The sequence below is a fragment of the Notamacropus eugenii genome, chromosome 1 (assembly GCF_028372415.1).
Source record: "Notamacropus eugenii isolate mMacEug1 chromosome 1, mMacEug1.pri_v2, whole genome shotgun sequence".
NCBI lineage: Eukaryota > Metazoa > Chordata > Mammalia > Diprotodontia > Macropodidae > Notamacropus > Notamacropus eugenii.
In genome coordinates, this window is record NC_092872.1 from 144,411,822 (window position 1) to 144,429,985 (window position 18,164).

The 18,164-nt window shown below is 38.2% G+C and overlaps 1 protein-coding gene across 2 annotated transcripts in view; it reads left to right on the plus strand.

The window, feature by feature from the left end:
• ONECUT1 (one cut homeobox 1) overlaps positions 1-13,818 on the plus strand; it is a 53,561-nt gene extending 39,743 nt beyond the window's left edge. For both annotated transcript variants that reach the window (XM_072616225.1, XM_072616228.1), the window contains one exon: positions 6,817-13,818. In XM_072616225.1, the coding sequence (XP_072472326.1) occupies positions 6,817-7,106 (290 nt within the window). In that variant the 3' untranslated portion in view covers positions 7,107-13,818. The remainder of the gene's footprint in view (positions 1-6,816) is intronic.
• The last annotated feature ends 4,346 nt before the right edge of the window (positions 13,819-18,164 follow it).

Below are 18,164 nucleotides of genomic sequence, written 5' to 3' on the forward strand. Positions count from 1 at the left end.
GGAGATAAAGAGGAAGGAAGGAGGGAGAGAAGAAGAAAAAATTCTATGAAAAGTACTAACTTGGTAAATTATAAAGGGAATAATAGAATATCAGTCCTGGGAGGGACCTTAGAGAATATTTAGTTCAGTAATCTCATTTCACAAATATATTAATGGAGGCCAAGAGAGGTGACATTATTTGCACAAGGACATAATAGCTATTTCATGTCAGAATCAGTTTTAGAGCTAAGGTGTCCTGACTTACAAGTTGGATTTTTATATTTAGTAAACAAATGAGAGGGAAAGATAACCTAGGACTGTAATATGTTTGATATAGGGGATTCCTGGTGAGAAAATTACCTCTAAGAAAGCCAAAAGGCAACTGTTCTGCAATTGATAGTCTTAGAGAATTGCCTGAGGCACCAAGAAACCAGCTGCCTTGCCCCAGGTCATATGGGCAGTAAGTGTCAGCCACTGACTAAGAGAAGGAAAACAACATTGCTCATGGCCTTGCTTGAGACTAACTCTAAGACAAGCTCTGTCAGTGGAGAGGGAATCATCCCTGGCAGTTAAGTGCCAGCTACAGGAGAAGCCTTTTCCCTTGTGCCCCTTTCAGAATGCAGGGGAAAGAGAGGGAGAGGGGGAATTTCTCCCCTCACTCCCTCCCCATCACCAATAGTGTTTTGCAGAAAAGCAGCTTGTTCATTAACATACCCTGGGAAATAACCAGTGCAAATGTATAGACATTCAGAGAACAAGTAGTAGTCTGGTTTGTGGGGCAATTAGGTGGTGCAGTGGATAGAGCACCAGTGCAGGAGTCAGGAGGACCTGAGTTCAAATCTCACCTCAGACACTTGACACTCATTAGCTGTGTGACCTTGGACAAATCACTTAACCCCAGTTGACTCATCCTGGGTCATCTCCAATCATCCTGAGGAATATCTGGTCACTGGATTCACATGGCTCTGGAGGAGAAGTGAGGCTGGAGACCTGTTCAGCCTTCCCTCACTCAAAACAAAGTCAAGTGCAAGTCATGTCATCATTTCTCTGATGGCATGGTCATCTTCAGCAACGAAGGATAAACACACACACACACCCTGTTCTAAAGGGGAGGTACAAGAGAAAGTAAGAAGAACAATTCACTTTGATTAAATGAACTGCTTCCTCTAACCCTCTTTGACCTGGGAACCTACTTGCCTGAGTATAAGGTACCACCCTCTATTATCTTTAATTATCAGTGATTCCCACTTCATTTATTTATTTATTCAACAAGTGTTTGTTGAATACCTGTTATATGCTGAGTATTAAAGGAAAGAAAAAAATAAGAAATATTCCCTACACTTAAGAAGCTTATAGTCTACCAGTAGAGGTAAGAAATACACACAAGTAAATATAATACTGAATAGAACATGAGAAAAGGTATAAGAATGGTACAAATAAAGTGATGCTGGATTTTAAAGGAGGAAGAGATCACTTCATAGTGTATTTAAATTTATTTATTTAAGTTTTCAACATTCATTTCCACAAAATTTTGAGTTCCAAATTTTCTCCCCATTTCTCCTCCCCCCACCCCAAAACGCCAAGCATTCTAATTACCCCTCTCACCAATCTGCTCTCCCTTCTAACATCCCTCCCTTCCCTTATCCCCATTTTCTCTTTTGTCCTGTAGGGCAAGATAACTTTCTATACACCATTACTTGTATTTCTTATTTCCTAGTTGTATGCAAGAACAATACTCAACAGTTGTTCCTAAAACTTTGAGTTCCAACTTCTCTTCCTCCCTCCTTCCCCACCCATCCCTATTGGGAAGGCAAGCACTTCAGTACAGGCTTTATATGTGTAGTTTTGCAAATGACTTCCATAATAGTCGTGTTGTATAAGACTAACTATATTTCCCTCCACCCTATCCTGCCCCCCATTTCTTCTATTCTCTCTTTTGACCCCATCCCTCCCCAAGAGTGTTGACTTCTAATTGCTCCCTCCTCCCACTGCCCTCCCTTCCATTATCCCTCCCACCCTGCTTATCCCCTTCTCCCCCACTTTCCTGTATTGTAAGATAGGTTTTCATACCAAAGTGAGTGTGCATTTTATTCCTTCCTTTAGTTGAATGTGATGAGAGTAAGCTTCATGCTTTTTCTCTCACCTCCCCCTTTTCTCTCCAATGTAAGGTCTTTTACTTGACTCTTTTATGAGAGATAATTTGCCCCATTCCATTTCTCCCTTTCTCCTCCCAATATATTTCTCTATTACCCCTTAATTTCACTTTTTTAAGGTATGATCCCATCCTCTTCAATTCACCCTGTGCTCTGTGTGTGTGTGTGTGTGTGTGTGTGTGTGTAATCCCACCAACTACCCAGATACTGAGAAAAGTTTCAAGAGTTACAAATATTGTCTTTCCATGTAGGAATGTAAACAGTTCAACTTTAGTAAGTCCCTTATGACTTCTCTTTGCTGTTTACCTTTTCTTGCTTCTCTTCATTCTTGTGTTTGAAAGTCAAATTTTCTTCTCAGCTCTGGTCTTTTCATCAAGAATGCTTGAAAGTCCTCTATTTCATTGAAAGACCAATTTTTCCCCTGAAGTATTATACTCAGTTTTGCTGGGTAGGTGATTCTTGGTTTTAGTCCTACTTCCTTTGACTTCTGGAATATCCTATTCCACGCCCTTTGATCCCTTAATGTAGAAGGTGCTAGATCTTGTGTTATCCTGATTGTATTTCCACAAGACTTGAATTGTTTCTTTCTAGCTGCTTGCAATATTTTCTCCCTGACCAGGGAACTCTGGAATTTGGGCACAATGTTCCTAGGAGTTTCTCTTTTTGGATCTCTTTCGGGCAGTGAACAGTTGATTCCCTGAATACTTATTTTGCCCTCTGGTTCTAGAATCTCAGGGCAGTTTTCCTTGATAATTTCATGAAAGATGATGTCTAGGCTCTTTTTTTGATCATGGCTTTCAGGTAGTCCCATAATTTTTAAATTGTCTCTCCTGGATCTATTTTCTAGGTCAGTTGTTTTTCCAATAAGATATTTCACATTATCTTCCATTTTTTCATTCTTTTGGCTTTGCTTTGAGATTTCTTAGTTTCTCATAAAGTCATTGGCCTCCATCTGTTCCATTCTAAATTTTGAAAGAACTATTTTCTTCAGTGAGCTTTTGAACCTCCTTTTCCATTTGGCTAATTCTGCTTTTTAAAGCATTCTTCTCCTCCTTGGCTTTTTGGACCTCTTTTCCCAGTTGAGTTAGCCTATTTTTAAAGGTGTTATTTTCTTCAGCATTTTTTTGGGTCTCCTTTAGCATTTTTTTGGGTCTCCTTTAGCAAGGTGTTGACCCGCTTTTCATGCATCTCTCTCATTTCTCTTCCCAGTTTTTCCTCCACCTCTCTTACTTGATTTTCAAAATCATTTTTGAGCTCTTCCATGGCCTGAGACCATTAAATATATATTTTGGATGTTTGGGATACAGAAGCCTTGAATTCTATGTCTTTCCCTGATGGTAAGCATTGTCCTTCCTTATCTGAAAGGATGGGAGAAGATATCTGTTCACCAAGAAAGTAACCTTCTATAGTCTTATTTTTTTTCCCTTTTTTGGGCACTTTCCCAACCACTTACTTGGCTTTTGGGTCCTTTGTCAAGAGTAGGGAATCTGTAAGATCTCAGTTCCTCCAAGGTGGCACAGTCAAGTGTGTACACTGGTCTGGGAGCAGGAAGAGATTTTTGTGCCCAGAATCTTAGCAGAGTTTCCTTTCCATAGCCATCTGGCCTCCAGTTCTGCTAAGTCAGCACTTGAGGCTGAGATTCAGATAAGCTGCATGGGCAAGGCCACCATTCAGTGTGAGATAAAGATTAGATCCCTCAAGGCCTCTACACAGGGCTGAGGTAATAATCAGCTCCTCAGTGCCCCCAGGGGTTTTACGATCCAACAATGGATGCAGGCTGTTGTAGGGGCTGCTGTGGAAACTTCTGGCGCCTGCCCAATGTGGCCTCTGTGGCCGCTGCCTGAGGCTGGAGCTATGGGAAGGCCCTTCTCACTTCTTGGCCAGCTGAAAAAGCCCTGTCACTGACCTTTGGTGCCTGTGGGTTGAGGGATCTGTGAACCCACTGCTGCTGCTGCTGCAACTGGAGATTCTGTCCCTGAGGGCTATTTGAGTGCTGCACTGCATGGCCAAGGCTGGGCTGGGCTCCACTCCTTGTCTGGTGCAACCAATGTTTCCCATGGGCCTTTCAGATCACCCTGGGCTGGAAATCTCCTCCACTCTGTTGTTCTCCTCTTCTACTGCTCCAAAATTTGTTGAGAGTCCCTCTCTACATGTATCTTATGGGCTGTGTGGGGAGAGCCTGCATATGTGTGTCTTTCTACTCCACCATCTTGGCTCCACCCCTTCAGAGATCACTTCATAGTGAAGAAATGGAGAAGAGAGGTGAGGAATCGTAAGACTTCATGAAAGAGGCCTTGAAGGACAGACAAAGATATATAGGGAATAGTGTGAGCAAAGTTTCAGAACTTATTTCTTTGGTAAATGTGAATAATCCAGTTTGATGAAGCAAAAGGGGAGATAAAGGGAAGTAATAAAAAATAAAGTTAGAAACATCAGTTATAGACATATTGTAGAGAGCCTTGAATGCCATTAAAAGGAGTTAATTTTCTCTCCATTTAACAAATTTACTTCTCAGTTCTCAGCTTTTGCCATTCTGACTTCTATGGCTCCAAATATTTTTAGAATTTAGTGTAAACTTAAAGCCAATTTAATACTGCTAATTGCTAGCTATTCACATTAAAATCATCCATCCTTCAGTCCCTCGTACGTATGAATAGGTATTTATGATTTTCTTTAGCCCTGTCTGTTGGATGATATTAGGGTTGTACTTTTCCAACTCTCAAATATGTATTTACTTAGTTAATCTAAATACCAGTTGACTTAACTTGCTTACTGTTTATATTATTTGCTTCCTATTTGCTTGTTTACTGATTATTTTCTTACTATTCACAATAACTTTCATTAGCTAATCCTCCCTGTCCTTCCCCTATCCCACAGTTATATTTATCTCCCCTATACCACATTTCTCTCCCCTCTAAACTCCTGACACAGGTCAAGATTTTGTCTGGCCTCTTCCATCCATTTTCCTCCCTTGTTTTCACATAGGAGTCCATATTCCGTTGCTATGTTTTTTAAGGAATAATTCCTTCTCCCTGATAACCTGGAAAAGTGAGAAAGGTTCTTTTGCCCCTTTGTGTTCTCTAGGAGAAAAACCAGCCTACACTTTGTACATAGATAACAATTACTTGGCAGTGGTAGAAAGACAAACATGGAGCACTCTATGGGAGGTCACAGCAAACCTTGCTCTGTGACTTTATGACCTTGATCAAAGGTCTCCTTGTTCTACATCCTTTATGGTTGCAAAATCCTCTGTCCTTTGTCCTTCTTACTAGTTGCTCATGTTCTCAACTCCTTTCAACTCCTTTGAACAGCTCACCTTCTCTGCTCTGTACCTTCTCACTTTGTTGGCATCTCATATCTTTGGCACCTTGACAGCCACACTGATCTTTTTTTTCTTGTCTTACTAACTTCCTTCTTCTTCAGCTAAAGTCCTCTTTCCCCTTCCTCTTCTCCTTTTTCTTCTACTGCTCCTATGTTCCTTTTGCTCAACTTCTTCCACCATCACCACCATCCCTCACCCAGAAACAACACGATTTTGACTGAGAGTACATGTCATTTTGCACTGTTGCAATTTACTGATTGCTAACAGAAAGGAAAGATCAGTGCTTTTAGTTTTGATAATGTGGTACCAACATTGTTGGCTGTAGTTGGTCTGTATTTCATTGCCTTTTCAGTGATGTTTTTAGATTATATATGCCATAGATTATGTGTGCTGTTCTCTGTTGATTCTGCTTTCTTCACTCTATATGACTTCATTAAAGCTTTTCCATAGTGTTACATTTCAATAAGTTCTTTGGATCCATCATTCTTTATGGGGTGGTCATATTCATTTCATTACTTTAATATTCTAGGGTTTGTTCAGTCATTTCCCTAATCATTGGACATATGTTTGAGTTTTAGTGTTTTGCTATTACAGATAGTGCTGCTATGAATATTTTTATACCTTGTCTTCTTTTCTTGCTGTCATTAAGCAATTAAGGTGATTACCTTGGGGTATAAAGCTAGTAGTGCAAACCCTGACACACTGATAAGTCCTAGACAGTTTGGGCACAGCATAGGATAGTGAAAGAAAAGGGAGGGAATGAGGATGTGTTCAGCACTTTGAGGAACTCTCTTCCTGGTCCAATGTAGCAGTTAACTCTGTTGTTTGACTTGTGTAATGGATCCCCAGCATAACATTTTCTTACTAACTATGAAATAACAAAAACAGAGAGAAAATAAATTGAGGTGAGTAGGTCAGATTTTTTAATTTTTATTTTTAATTTTTTTTATAAAATTTTATTTTATTTTTAACTCAAACACCCAATTTCTATTTATCTAACCCAATTATAACTTTTTAAGGGCTTAAAGCTATTTCTTCTCAATCTTCTTTAGTCTTCCACCCCCAATCCAATCCAACTGCTCTTAGCTAAAATCTCTATATCTGTAAGTAAAAAAATAATTAACATTAAAAGAACTACAATTTAAGCAAACCAAGAAGAACCAAACCAAATCATATGATACACTGCATTTTTTATCCATAAGGCAAAGAAAATAAAGATAAGAAAAATTTATTTCCAAGCAAAATTAAAATAAAATTGTTGCATTAATTGATGCATCCAGTTGGACAACTTCATTAGTGTCTCCTTATGGCCTCCCTATTTTTCCAGGCAATATTCTAACATAGCTATGTGTTTTATTGCAGCATGCAAAAGGAAAGAGCAAGAACATGGGAAGGATAGAGGGAACACACCCAAAAAGCCTAGGTTGGTCTTCACAGATGTCCAGCGTCGAACTCTACATGCAATATTCAAAGAAAATAAGCGTCCATCCAAAGAATTGCAAATCACCATTTCCCAGCAGCTCGGGTTGGAGCTGAGCACCGTCAGCAACTTTTTCATGAATGCAAGAAGGAGGAGTCTGGATAAGTGGCAAGACGAGGGCAGCACCAATTCAAGCAATTCATCTACATCAAGCACTTGTACCAAAGCATGAAGAAATAACCACAAACTCAAACCTCGGTGGAAAAGCTTTAAAGAAAAATTTAAGAAAAAAAAAGACCAGGACTTCAAGATAGCAGGTTTATACTTAGAATTATTTGAAAAAAAAGTTATTTATAGTCCAAAGAAACCAAAGACTGAACTCACCTGCATCCTGATTTTGTTCTGAGACACACATTTCAGCAGGGTGATGACTTGGCAATGGAATTTATGAGCAAGAGAACTGCTGGGTCTTACACCGTCCATCCATGATCATTCTCACTGTGCTTGGCTGTTTAGTGGTTTGAAGCATAGTGATTTTTAGCCATTGAATGGACATCTTTTCAGATCTGACTCCTTCATCTCTTCTGCCATACCATGACGGTGTATGGTGTCTCAGTACTGTGCGCGCGCACACCCACCCACACATACCCACCACCAGTGGCTAGGGACTTAGGCAGGGCTGGTCTTCAGGAAGGGTTGTGCCATGGAGTACAGCCAACACAGTGCGGAATTGTCTGAGTTCATTTGAACAGAAGTGGGATTTCACTCTTCTATTGTTTGAACCTGCCAGGCCTATAACCTTAAATGCAGATTCAAACCCAGCAAAGAAAATTTGAATGACTCCTAAACCAGTGCATTCTCTTTGTTTGTTAAGGAATGTTCAGATATTTTTTAAAAAATGAAACAAGATTCCATCCATTAAAAAAAATCACCTAGGTACCAAAGAACACATTTAATATTATAGTGCAGGTATTTTATTGCAATGATTTTAATATTCCAAAGCTATTTTTACACAAAATACTATGTAAAGTTATATGTATGAACTGACCTAACTGTATAATACAGTACACATATAATCATGACTGTTATTTAGGACTCTTGAAGCATTTGAAGCATTAGTTTTCTGAACTGGCAAGAAAGAATGTAGCTTCAGGGAAGCAACTAATATCCTATCACAAAGGTTGATGCCATGAGCGTGTCCTTCCATTCAGTTGACAGGAGCCCATTCAAGTGCCGTAACCATCACTTGACTGGAACCCTAGACACAGCCCAACAATCCACTGATAGTTGAGAAAAATCTAATTTTGTTCCTTCCGAATAACCTGCTGGTTATTCTGAACCTACTCTTAACACCATGAAATTGGCATTTTTTGGTAGGTGCCCACATCATCAAATTAGAGATTGCAAATCCTAGAGATTTGACCTATTATTTTGAATCATTAGATACCAAAAGTGCTTTTAAAAACAAACAGCAAAAAACAACCTATCTAGCATTTCTAACCACTTAAAATAAGCAAACCAAAGTGATTACATAGCCAGCTCAATCCTTGGTGAGATTTGGGTGTCAAGAGACAATGGATGATTCAACCTTGAATTGGGAGGATTGTTAGGACATAGAAAAAGGCCAAGAGAAAAATAGACTTTCCATTTTGTAGTTCTTATAGTCTTTCCACCACTAAGCACAACCTCCATTGTGTACTACATTCTTTCTTGCTACTATATCAGGCTGGATATTGCATGCCATAGATTCCACTTTATTTTAAATGGGGGAGGGAGGGGCAGATAAAGAGCACTCAACTTGACCTTCTAAACACAAAACAAAATTTTTCCATTTTGCTCATAGAGCCAGGGCCATATATGACCATGAGATTTTTTTTTTTTTAAATCACTAGGAATAGCAGCAGAGACAACAAAATCAGATAATGATGATGAAGTGGTAACTAGTGAATCATTTCCTCTCCTTTAAAGAAGTATGGAGATTCAGGTAGAAAATTCCTTCATTCCAAACCACAACTGCAAGTTTATCATTTGGCTAAAAACTGGCTATTCCTAATTACCTTATCTGTTTGAAAATATAAAGGTAAGCATTGTCCCAAGAACAAGTGGCTCATTCAAATCTCATAAAAATGCTAAAGATAAAGAAATTAAACAATTACAACATACTACCTAGCTCCTTAGGACCACATTTGAGTAACTTCTCTAATTATCTGACAGAAATCTAAAAAGGTAAAACTCAACCACAATTCATTAACTTCATCCCTCTTCCTGAGATCAATGTTGAAACTAATACTCCTTTTTGAAATCTCCAGTGCTGTTGCCTCAAGGAATTTTAATTTTAGGTTTTTCCATTTTATCCTGAATTCCAGCTTTCTTTAAAAAAAAAAAAGGCACAAATACAGTCCAATTATTTAAACAAACTTTTAAAATTACATACCTTCAAGTTTCCTAGAAATTCAGTATTGTCAATTCAGCATGAATCAGAGAAAAAACTGATTAATGTTTGCTCTCTCCAGAAGGAAATGAAAACCTGCAATATAACTTATTTATCATGTTAGGAGGGGGAAGCCTTATCCATTCCAAACATGAGAATATAAAATTCAGGGAACTTCAAGCTATGTCTGCACACACATAGATGATTTTACTTTATTCCAGTAATTTTTTAAGCCCACCAAAAACAAATTGGTTGAATTCAAGCAGCCAGGTTTTATTTTTTTTTATTGTTGTTGTTATTATATGATTCCCAAATGACCATTTTGAATAATTTTTTTCCTTTCATCCAGTTGTTTTGGATGTAGACACAGCCTCCAGATATGTCACCACTTTTTCTTTAAGTACTTACCATCATCATGTCTTTTGAAAAATAATCAATTAACCTATTTACTGAAACCAAAGAGAATTTTCATACCAGCATTGAATTTGCACCCAATATGCAATTTCAGGACCTAGAGATATATTTTCACATAAACAGATGCACAAACTACAGCCTGAAAAATAATTTTTTACTTACCTGTTGTGCATACTTAAGACCTTTAATTTTTAGAAGTCATAATGGACAAGCCCCACCTCTTCACAAGCAATATGCTAATCACCTTGTAGTCACAGGCTTCATCTTCCTTATCTTCTAAATATCACATTGAAAAAGGAATGCCACCATTTCTGCTTACTGTAGCATTATTTATGTCTCACCATATTAGCCTAATACATTGATCAACACAAACAACATGACATTAGTTTATTCAAGTTCTGATCATTTCTTACCTTAAGTAAAATTCAACAAAAAAAAAAAAATCTTTTTTTTTGTGGGTTCCAACACCATACTCCCAATAATCTTTAGCATTTTTCTTTTTTGGTGGAATTGAAGTTAGTTTGATTTCATCCATCAATCATCCAGGTCCTGTCACCACAGGAAATACTTCCTGAAAGGGGCTAAGCAGGAGGATGGGAGGAATGATGGTGTGGGGAAGGAAACATGTACCAAAGAGTAGAAGACAAACCTTTAATCAGAGTTCAGGTAAAACAATTCTGGATGTCAGGGATTCAGTCTCAGAATGCAGCTGGAATAGACCCTAAAGACCAAAGAAAGGGTGTGGTGGAATCCAGAAATTCTCCCTGACCCATGTCATTCATTGCACCCAACCAAGAGCACCGTGATTCCTTTGCCAGAAAAAAGGAAAGCACTCTGTTACTTCGGGACTCTTCCCACGTCCAATGCTATCCCAGGTGAATGGCCTATCTTCACAGGTTAAATGCAAACCATACTATACCAAAGAGTTTTAGGACGCTTCTCACATGAATTGCAAAGGCATTTTTCCCAGGAAAGGTCCTCCCTTTGTACATAAAGGATGAAAACTATGCATTTAGCAAACAAAGAGAAAGCACTTCTCCCTTTTCTATCAAGCCAAGTTTAGGGTGCATTCAAAGGCCAGAGGTTATTTTGACACTTGTTGGGCCTTCTGGGTTATTATTGTGGTGTGGTCAGCTTTATAGTACATCTGGTAACTATTTCCTAAATATGAAGGACAAAGAAGCAAAAGGTAAGAAATAGCTACTTCCACAAATGTAAAAAATAAATGTGTAAAAAATCTATTTATAGTGTGAACCAAAGACGCTACCTCACTCGATTTCCATTGGTGATTTTAATCACATTGATGATACCAAAGAATACCAAAGATTTTTTCATGCACGGCCTTGGTCTGCAAAGGGGACTCAGCCCCATTCCCTTTCCCCACCTCTTCTCCCCTTTCTTAATCTTCACTCAGTGTATAAACTTGTCTTCATTATTGATAATAATAATGGTATAAATAATAACGTCATTAGGAAATATTACTCTTACTACTGCTAATACTACTTAATAAATCTTTAGGCAAACATGTTGCAAACTTTGTAAACTCATAGGACGAGTGCCTTGCTTGAACCAAAGTGTTAAACCGCTGTTGACCTCTCTCACCTTATACTCTTTGAATACCTCAGCCTCTTAGAAAGGCCACTAATGGAAAAAAAAAAAGGAATAATTATTCACCGTGGTGCTTTTTCCGTGCAACCATGCAATGAAACTTTCTTTGATACCAAAGGAAAACTTTTTTTTTCCACTTTCTTGCTGATGAACCAAAGCTCCTTCTTCTCCTCTGTCCTCTCCCATCACAGTTTGAGTCCCTCCACCAGGCAGGCCGTGCATCACTTTTACCAATTCCTCCAAATACCTCATAGTAATGAAGCTTTAGGGTTATGTTGTATAGAGAGTCTATGTGATAAGGCAAAACTTACTAGTTTGATAATTGTTAAGATTACTTAAAAAATCTTTATAACTCTTATTTATTTTGTAGTATGTATCATTGAAGATTTGTTCCCTTTAGTTCGGGGTTGGTTGAATTTTGTTTTGTTTTACTTTTTGGCAGAACTGCCCTAGGATGCTCAAGGAAGACTTTTAATTTCTGGAAATGTTCCCCAGGTGGGTTAAAGATTGTGTAAAAATGCAAGAAAGGAACGAAAAAATGACTTTCATTTCAATAGTTACTTCAGAAATTTTGTGTTTGGTAGTTGATTTTTTCACAGGGTAAAAAAAAATATTATCTTTTTTGTGACACTGGGTTCTTTCTGTTTTTTTCTCTATAATGTGCTGTGATTTTTTAATTTAATTAAATTTTGTATAAGCTTATTTGATCACCACTTTAATTTATGACTGTGTAGTTTTCCAAAGAAATGTATATAGTAGATTTGAAATAGCCAAAGCTTTATGTTACAATCTTTTTTGTTCTTTATGCTAAGATAAGCTGAAGGAGAGAACTTCTCTTAACTGCAGGGTGTATCTTTAGCCTTGTCTTAGCAGGCACTTCAGTGTGTGTTGTATAAACACTGCCAGGTTTTCCCCTCCCCACTTCAAAAAACTTGTACATGCCAAAATGAGTGTTTCAAGATTGTCCTTTTTGTCACTTAGAAAGAAAAAAAGCATTATTTGTGTGTTTTTTCTTTATTTATTTGTCTTTTTAAAGAAAAGATTACTTTGCAGGTAAGACCTGCAGTTCCAAAGAATTTAAAACTCGTTTGATGTTTAAAAGCACCGGCATTTGTGAGATACTTTGCTGACTTTTAAAAAAATTTACCATTCGCACGGGTATGGGAAAGGAAAGAGTTGCAAAAACTTTAGAAACAAGCTAACTTGAATTTGGAAATATTTCTGAGTTTAACCAAGCTTCTGAAGGGCTTCAAAGGCTGGAAGATACATTTCCACTTCTAGAACCATATGTATAATGTCATGGCTCAGGGCCTACAAAGAGAAAGTCACTGCTAAGGACAGATGACTGAGCCAGTGCTATTTCTGAGGTAACACTTGTGAGAAAACAGGAGACTCTAGGAGCATGATTTCTCAATCCCAACTACAACTTTATTTTTAAAAAAGGAAAAAAAATTTTCTATACTTGCTCCTGCCTAGCCTGTTACCTTTAATCTTCCAAATATCCTTTCCCCTCCCCTCCACCCCATACAGACCCCACTACCACCACCCCACCTCCCCATCTGCCAAATTGGAATAGTTTCAGAGGCCCTGGACAGAAGAAATAATGGCTTCCCCAAATTAAGTTTGTCCTTGCCCATACTCCCACTATTTTCCTTTTCTAAACTAGAAGCACCAAACTGCAGCTGGACCCCGTTGGTGTTTTTCAGATGCTTGCCACTGTTTTGCCACATCAGCCCCCAAAATATAGATATATACACACAGTATGTCCATACATGCACATGGTGCAGGTATATATACATATGTATGTATATTACACACACAAACACACACATACACATGAAGAATTCTACAAACCTGACAAGAGGTATTGTCAGGGGAGACGATGTGTACTCTTTTGCTTGAGTGATAATTTCTGTTTGAAATGAATGTCATCAATCTATATGATTTATTACCAATGTAAATATTTTCTTTCCAGGCGCAATAGTTAAGTTCAAGGTGTACCTTATTTTCATTTTCAGGGACATAATATGGGGGGTTTAGGGTGGGAAAGGAAAGGGAGGGCTTAAACTTTGGGTCAAATGTTACATTTTCTTAGGTATATTTTATACTTGTCAAGTATTTAAATAGGGCAATAAAGCTGCTCTGAAATGCAGGATCATTCAATGGTCTGTCATTGGTAAGCATTGACTAATTATCTGCTTTTAAATACATACTGTAATGTTGTGCAGTGACCTATGTATAACAGACAGAAAATCCAGGAAAAAAAAAGCAGTAGTTGTTAACTAGTCTTTTACTGTCAGCAACGAAACACTGAACAGAATTGTATTCCTTAAGAGTTATGTTTTCTGTTTCTCCTTTAGCCTTTTGAATTTTTGTGATATGTTCTGCATTTATTGCATCATCATTGTGGGATCATTTTAGTTTTGGATTCAAAACAATACAACAGTATTAAAAAAATAAACTTTCAAAAATTGTCTTTTTACTTGCTTCAGTAGTTGTGCTCCTATATCTGATGGTGTTGTCCGATCGGAAACCAGTCTGCGTTCCCTGGGAATCTCTCCCTTCCCCTTTCTTGAACTTGTCCATTCTCAACACACCTTTGACCTTAGCTACTGTTTGATTGTGTCTCAGTTTCCATGTTCAAGTTAGCTTGATGGTTTAATTATACAAGGAGGGTGCCTAAGACAATCATCAGGTAAAAAAAATTTAAAAAAATAAAAAGATCAGTAGAGGTAGAAAATCTTTCAAGAGCAAGAGGGAGTTCTTCCTTAGCAATGAAAAAAAAAATAAAAACCATGAGGGGCTTAGAAGATTTTTGATAAAAGACAAATGTTACTGTCTTTTTTTGTTTGTCAGTTAGAAAGCAGTAGTAGTTTATACGTTGCCTCTGCATTTCAGACTAAGTGATTATTGTACCCGATTACAGTTGATTGCTAATATTTTGTCAATCTCTCCCTCTCCCTCTCCCTCTCCCTCTCCCTCTCTCTCTCCCTCTCCCTCTCCCTCTCCCTCTACCTCTCCCTCTCTCTCTCTCTCTCTCTCTGTCCAATGCTTCTTCTGTATTTTTGTGTGTAGAGACAAAAAGTATAATGCATTAGGCATTATTCCGGTTTGTTTATGAGTATTTCCTGTACTGCATTAAGGTTTCTTTCCTTTTTTTAAGCTTCGCTACTGTTCTCACTTTATGCCGTGCAATATCATCTGCTGTGTTTGCTAAGCAAAAAAGAAAAAAAAAAAGAAAAAAAGCAAGTGATGATGCCATCATGCTTTTCAGTGTTAAAATGTTTCAGCGTTTATGTAGTCACCAAAATGTAGTCAATAAAATGTTGGATTTTCCAGCACTTTAAATTTAGATCTTTCTTGCCTCCTTTTGTTTTACCATCCACACAATCACAACAGATTAGTCTTGAGCTTTGTTTTGGAGGGTGGATGAGAATGGGAGGGTGGTAAAGAAGCAGGAACTGACTCGGTGTGAAAGTCATTTATGTGGAAGTCATTGAAGAAGCAATCTTCTCCCCCAAAGTTTTTCTGGATAAAACAAGAAGATATTTTAAAATGAAAGGGCAGCATTCTATTTCTAGAGGCTGACAACTTACACCAATCTGATTAGCTGTATGAAAAGAATGATTTATATTATTTATCGTCATTATTATTATTTGTTTAGAAGATAGGCCCAAGGTGATTGAACAGAAGTGTGGTAGGGAGGGTGTTGGGAGGCAGATGCTAAGAATTATCTTTTGTCTTTGGCAGATATTTCCAATGATGAGTTTTAAGTGGATATAAAAGATTTCACTTTTGATTTAAGTTTTTCTCTTTTTTCAAAATGTAGGAGACTCTACATTCCACTTCAGAATAAGAAATCACCATGAGAGAAGGAGAGCCAATGGTCTGACTTACATTCATGTATCAAATATTCTTCTCTTTATTTTACCCTTGGTTACATGGAAAGGCCTACTATGAGCCCTTTGAATGTTGCCTGCAGCCAAAAAAGAAAAAGGTCAAAAATCTTTGCAGTCTCTTGCAAAGGTCAGCTGGAGCAAATCCAATAATTGTCAATATACAGTATAAACACAAGCATTAATGCTTTAAAACAACAAGGATGATTTTCCTGGCATTCTAGATAAGCAAACTTTGTTACCATTAAAATTAAAATAAGCTTGTGCATATTAACACTCGAATTTATGCAGCAGAAATGGCACCATACAAAGCATCACTTGGGAGAATACTACAGTGATAACCTGCCTAACTATATGCAGGACATAATACATGTACATTTCCAGAGTACGTGTGTATCCCAAGCTTTATATGTACATTTTCCCCTTATGTTAGCAGGACTAAGAGCTTCTAACGCAACTAGGATTACATTCACTGATGGCAACAAGAGCCGGGCAGACCAGCATGGAAGTGGTAATAGACAGAATACATGAGCTTTTCTTTTTGTTCTTCGAAATATTTGAACGTTTGAGTCTTCTATGTTTTGCTTTGACTAACAATTTCTACCAGCAAAACCAGAAAAAGCTGTCTACACCTTTCACCTTCATTTCCTCTCCACTCACTCTCTTTTTAAACCTTTGCAACATGATTTAAGACTTCAACACTCAACTGAAATTGCTCTCTCCAGAGTTATCAGTATTGTCTGAATGGACTTCTTTTTAATCTTCATTCTCCTTGACTTCTTTGCAGCATATGACTCTGTTGACCACCCTTTCCTTCTGGATTCTCATTCCCCTCCTGGTTTTTGTGACACTGGTCTCTCTTGATACTCCTTCTATGTATCTGAACATTGCTTTCTTTGCTGTTTCATCATCCGTATCAGGTCCCCTAGATGTGGATGTACCCCAAGGTTCCCTCTTGGGTTCTCTTCTCTCTATCTCTTTCACTCAATGACTTTATATATTCTCTATTCATATGATTCCCAGAACCATATATCCTGCCCCAGTCTCTCTGCTGAATACTAGTTACACATTTCCAACTGCATATTGGACATTTCAAGCCATATTGCAAAGAGTAATCTGAAACTATGCAAAATGCTACTTGACCTTTTCCCCAAAATCCACCTTCGTTCCAAACCAATCACAATTTCTGTGGAGGATACAACTACCTTTCTTGTCATTTAGTTTCACAACCTTGGCATGATCCTCGACTCAACTGAAGACTATTCCTCACTTTACATGTCCAAGTCAGTTGCTAAATCCTGTCTTTTTTTACTTCCACAACATCTTTTGCATGCATCCCTTTCTCTCTATTCAGCCATAACCCTAGTTAAGACTTTCATTCCCTACTATAATAACCTCCTAGTTCGTCTCCTGGTCTCAAGTCTCACTTCACTCCAATGTATTCTCCAAACAGCAGCCAAAGTAATTTTTCTTAATGCACTAATCTAACCAAGTCAGCCCCCTAGTCAATAAATTCCATTGACTACCTATTGCTTTTAGGATCAAATATAAACTCCTTCATTTGGCTTTTAAAGCCCTTTACAGCTGGATCCAAACTACTTTTCCAACCTATGAATTACTCTTAATCTGACGTTCTGCAGTGCATTACTATAATAATGTATGTTGCTATTGTGTTTGTCTTTTGTTCTCAAAGAGGAACATGACATCAAGATTGCAATTGACTTTGGTTTGAGGGAGGGAAGGCTGTGCAAGGTCACAAACCTCACTTTCTTCTCCAGAGCCATCTGGGTCCAGTGGTCAGATATTCATCAGGATGACTGGAGATGGCCAGGATGCAATGGGAGACCCTGGCCATTTTAGGCTAAGGTCTTCTCCAACTTTACTAAAGATTAACACAAAGATAGTTGATGCCCTGTGAGGAAATCAGTGGGAAGAATATTTGGGTTCAAGTCGTGCCTTTGACCTTTAAAGTTCTATGATTTAGGTCAAAATGCTTGTTTTCTTAATTTCAGTACCTCAGGCAGATCTCAAACAAGTGATAATCAAAGTTGGGACCAAAGGTAGGGGGAAAGGGGCTGTGGCTAGAGTGTATGATTAACCAATTGGAGATTGAAAAGATAAATCCCAGGTCAAATATCAGGGCTTACCTTCAATAGAACTGCACCTATCTTCATGCTCTAATCAATTTTCCAAATTTCTGTACTCTATCTTCCACTTCTGCAGTATAAGCTCCCAACCTCTCCCTACCTACTTCTGAGCTAAAGATTGGTTAGATCATCAAAGCAAATAATACCTAAATGGTAGTAGCTTCCTAAAGGTGCACTTAGAGAAAATTCCTTTTCCCTGTTCCCCAGATCACTTCTAGCTAAGGCAAGAGCTCCCCAGTTAGTGGCTCTCTGCTGTGGACAGTGATTGGTGAATAAAAGTTCTTTCCTCCTTTTCATTTTGAGTGGAACAGTCATACAGGATAAGTAGGCATGGAGGCATCATTACATTATCTTAAAGCGTCTTACAAATTTATCATCCTTCCATTCACCCAGGTTCTCACAACCTTGGTCTCACCTTCCACAACTGACCTTTTCTTATCCCACACATCCAATCCCCAAATCCTCTTGCTTCTCCATCCATATCATTCACATTCATCCCCTTCTTTCTACTCACCTAATCTCCACCATAGTTCAGGACCTTAGCATGTCTTGCTTAGATTATGGCAATAGCCTCCCAATTGGTTTTCCTGTCTTACGTCTTTTCCAATCCATACTCCACACAGCTGCCAACATGATTTCCCCAACCTATAGGTCTGACCAAATCACTCCATAAACTCCAGTGGTCCCTTGTTGGGAATATAGTTATCCCTTCCACATTTGGGGTTAGGGATATGATCCCCTTGTAATCTGGAAAATCTGTGTAAAATTTTGACCCTCCCTTCATGGCAGAGAAG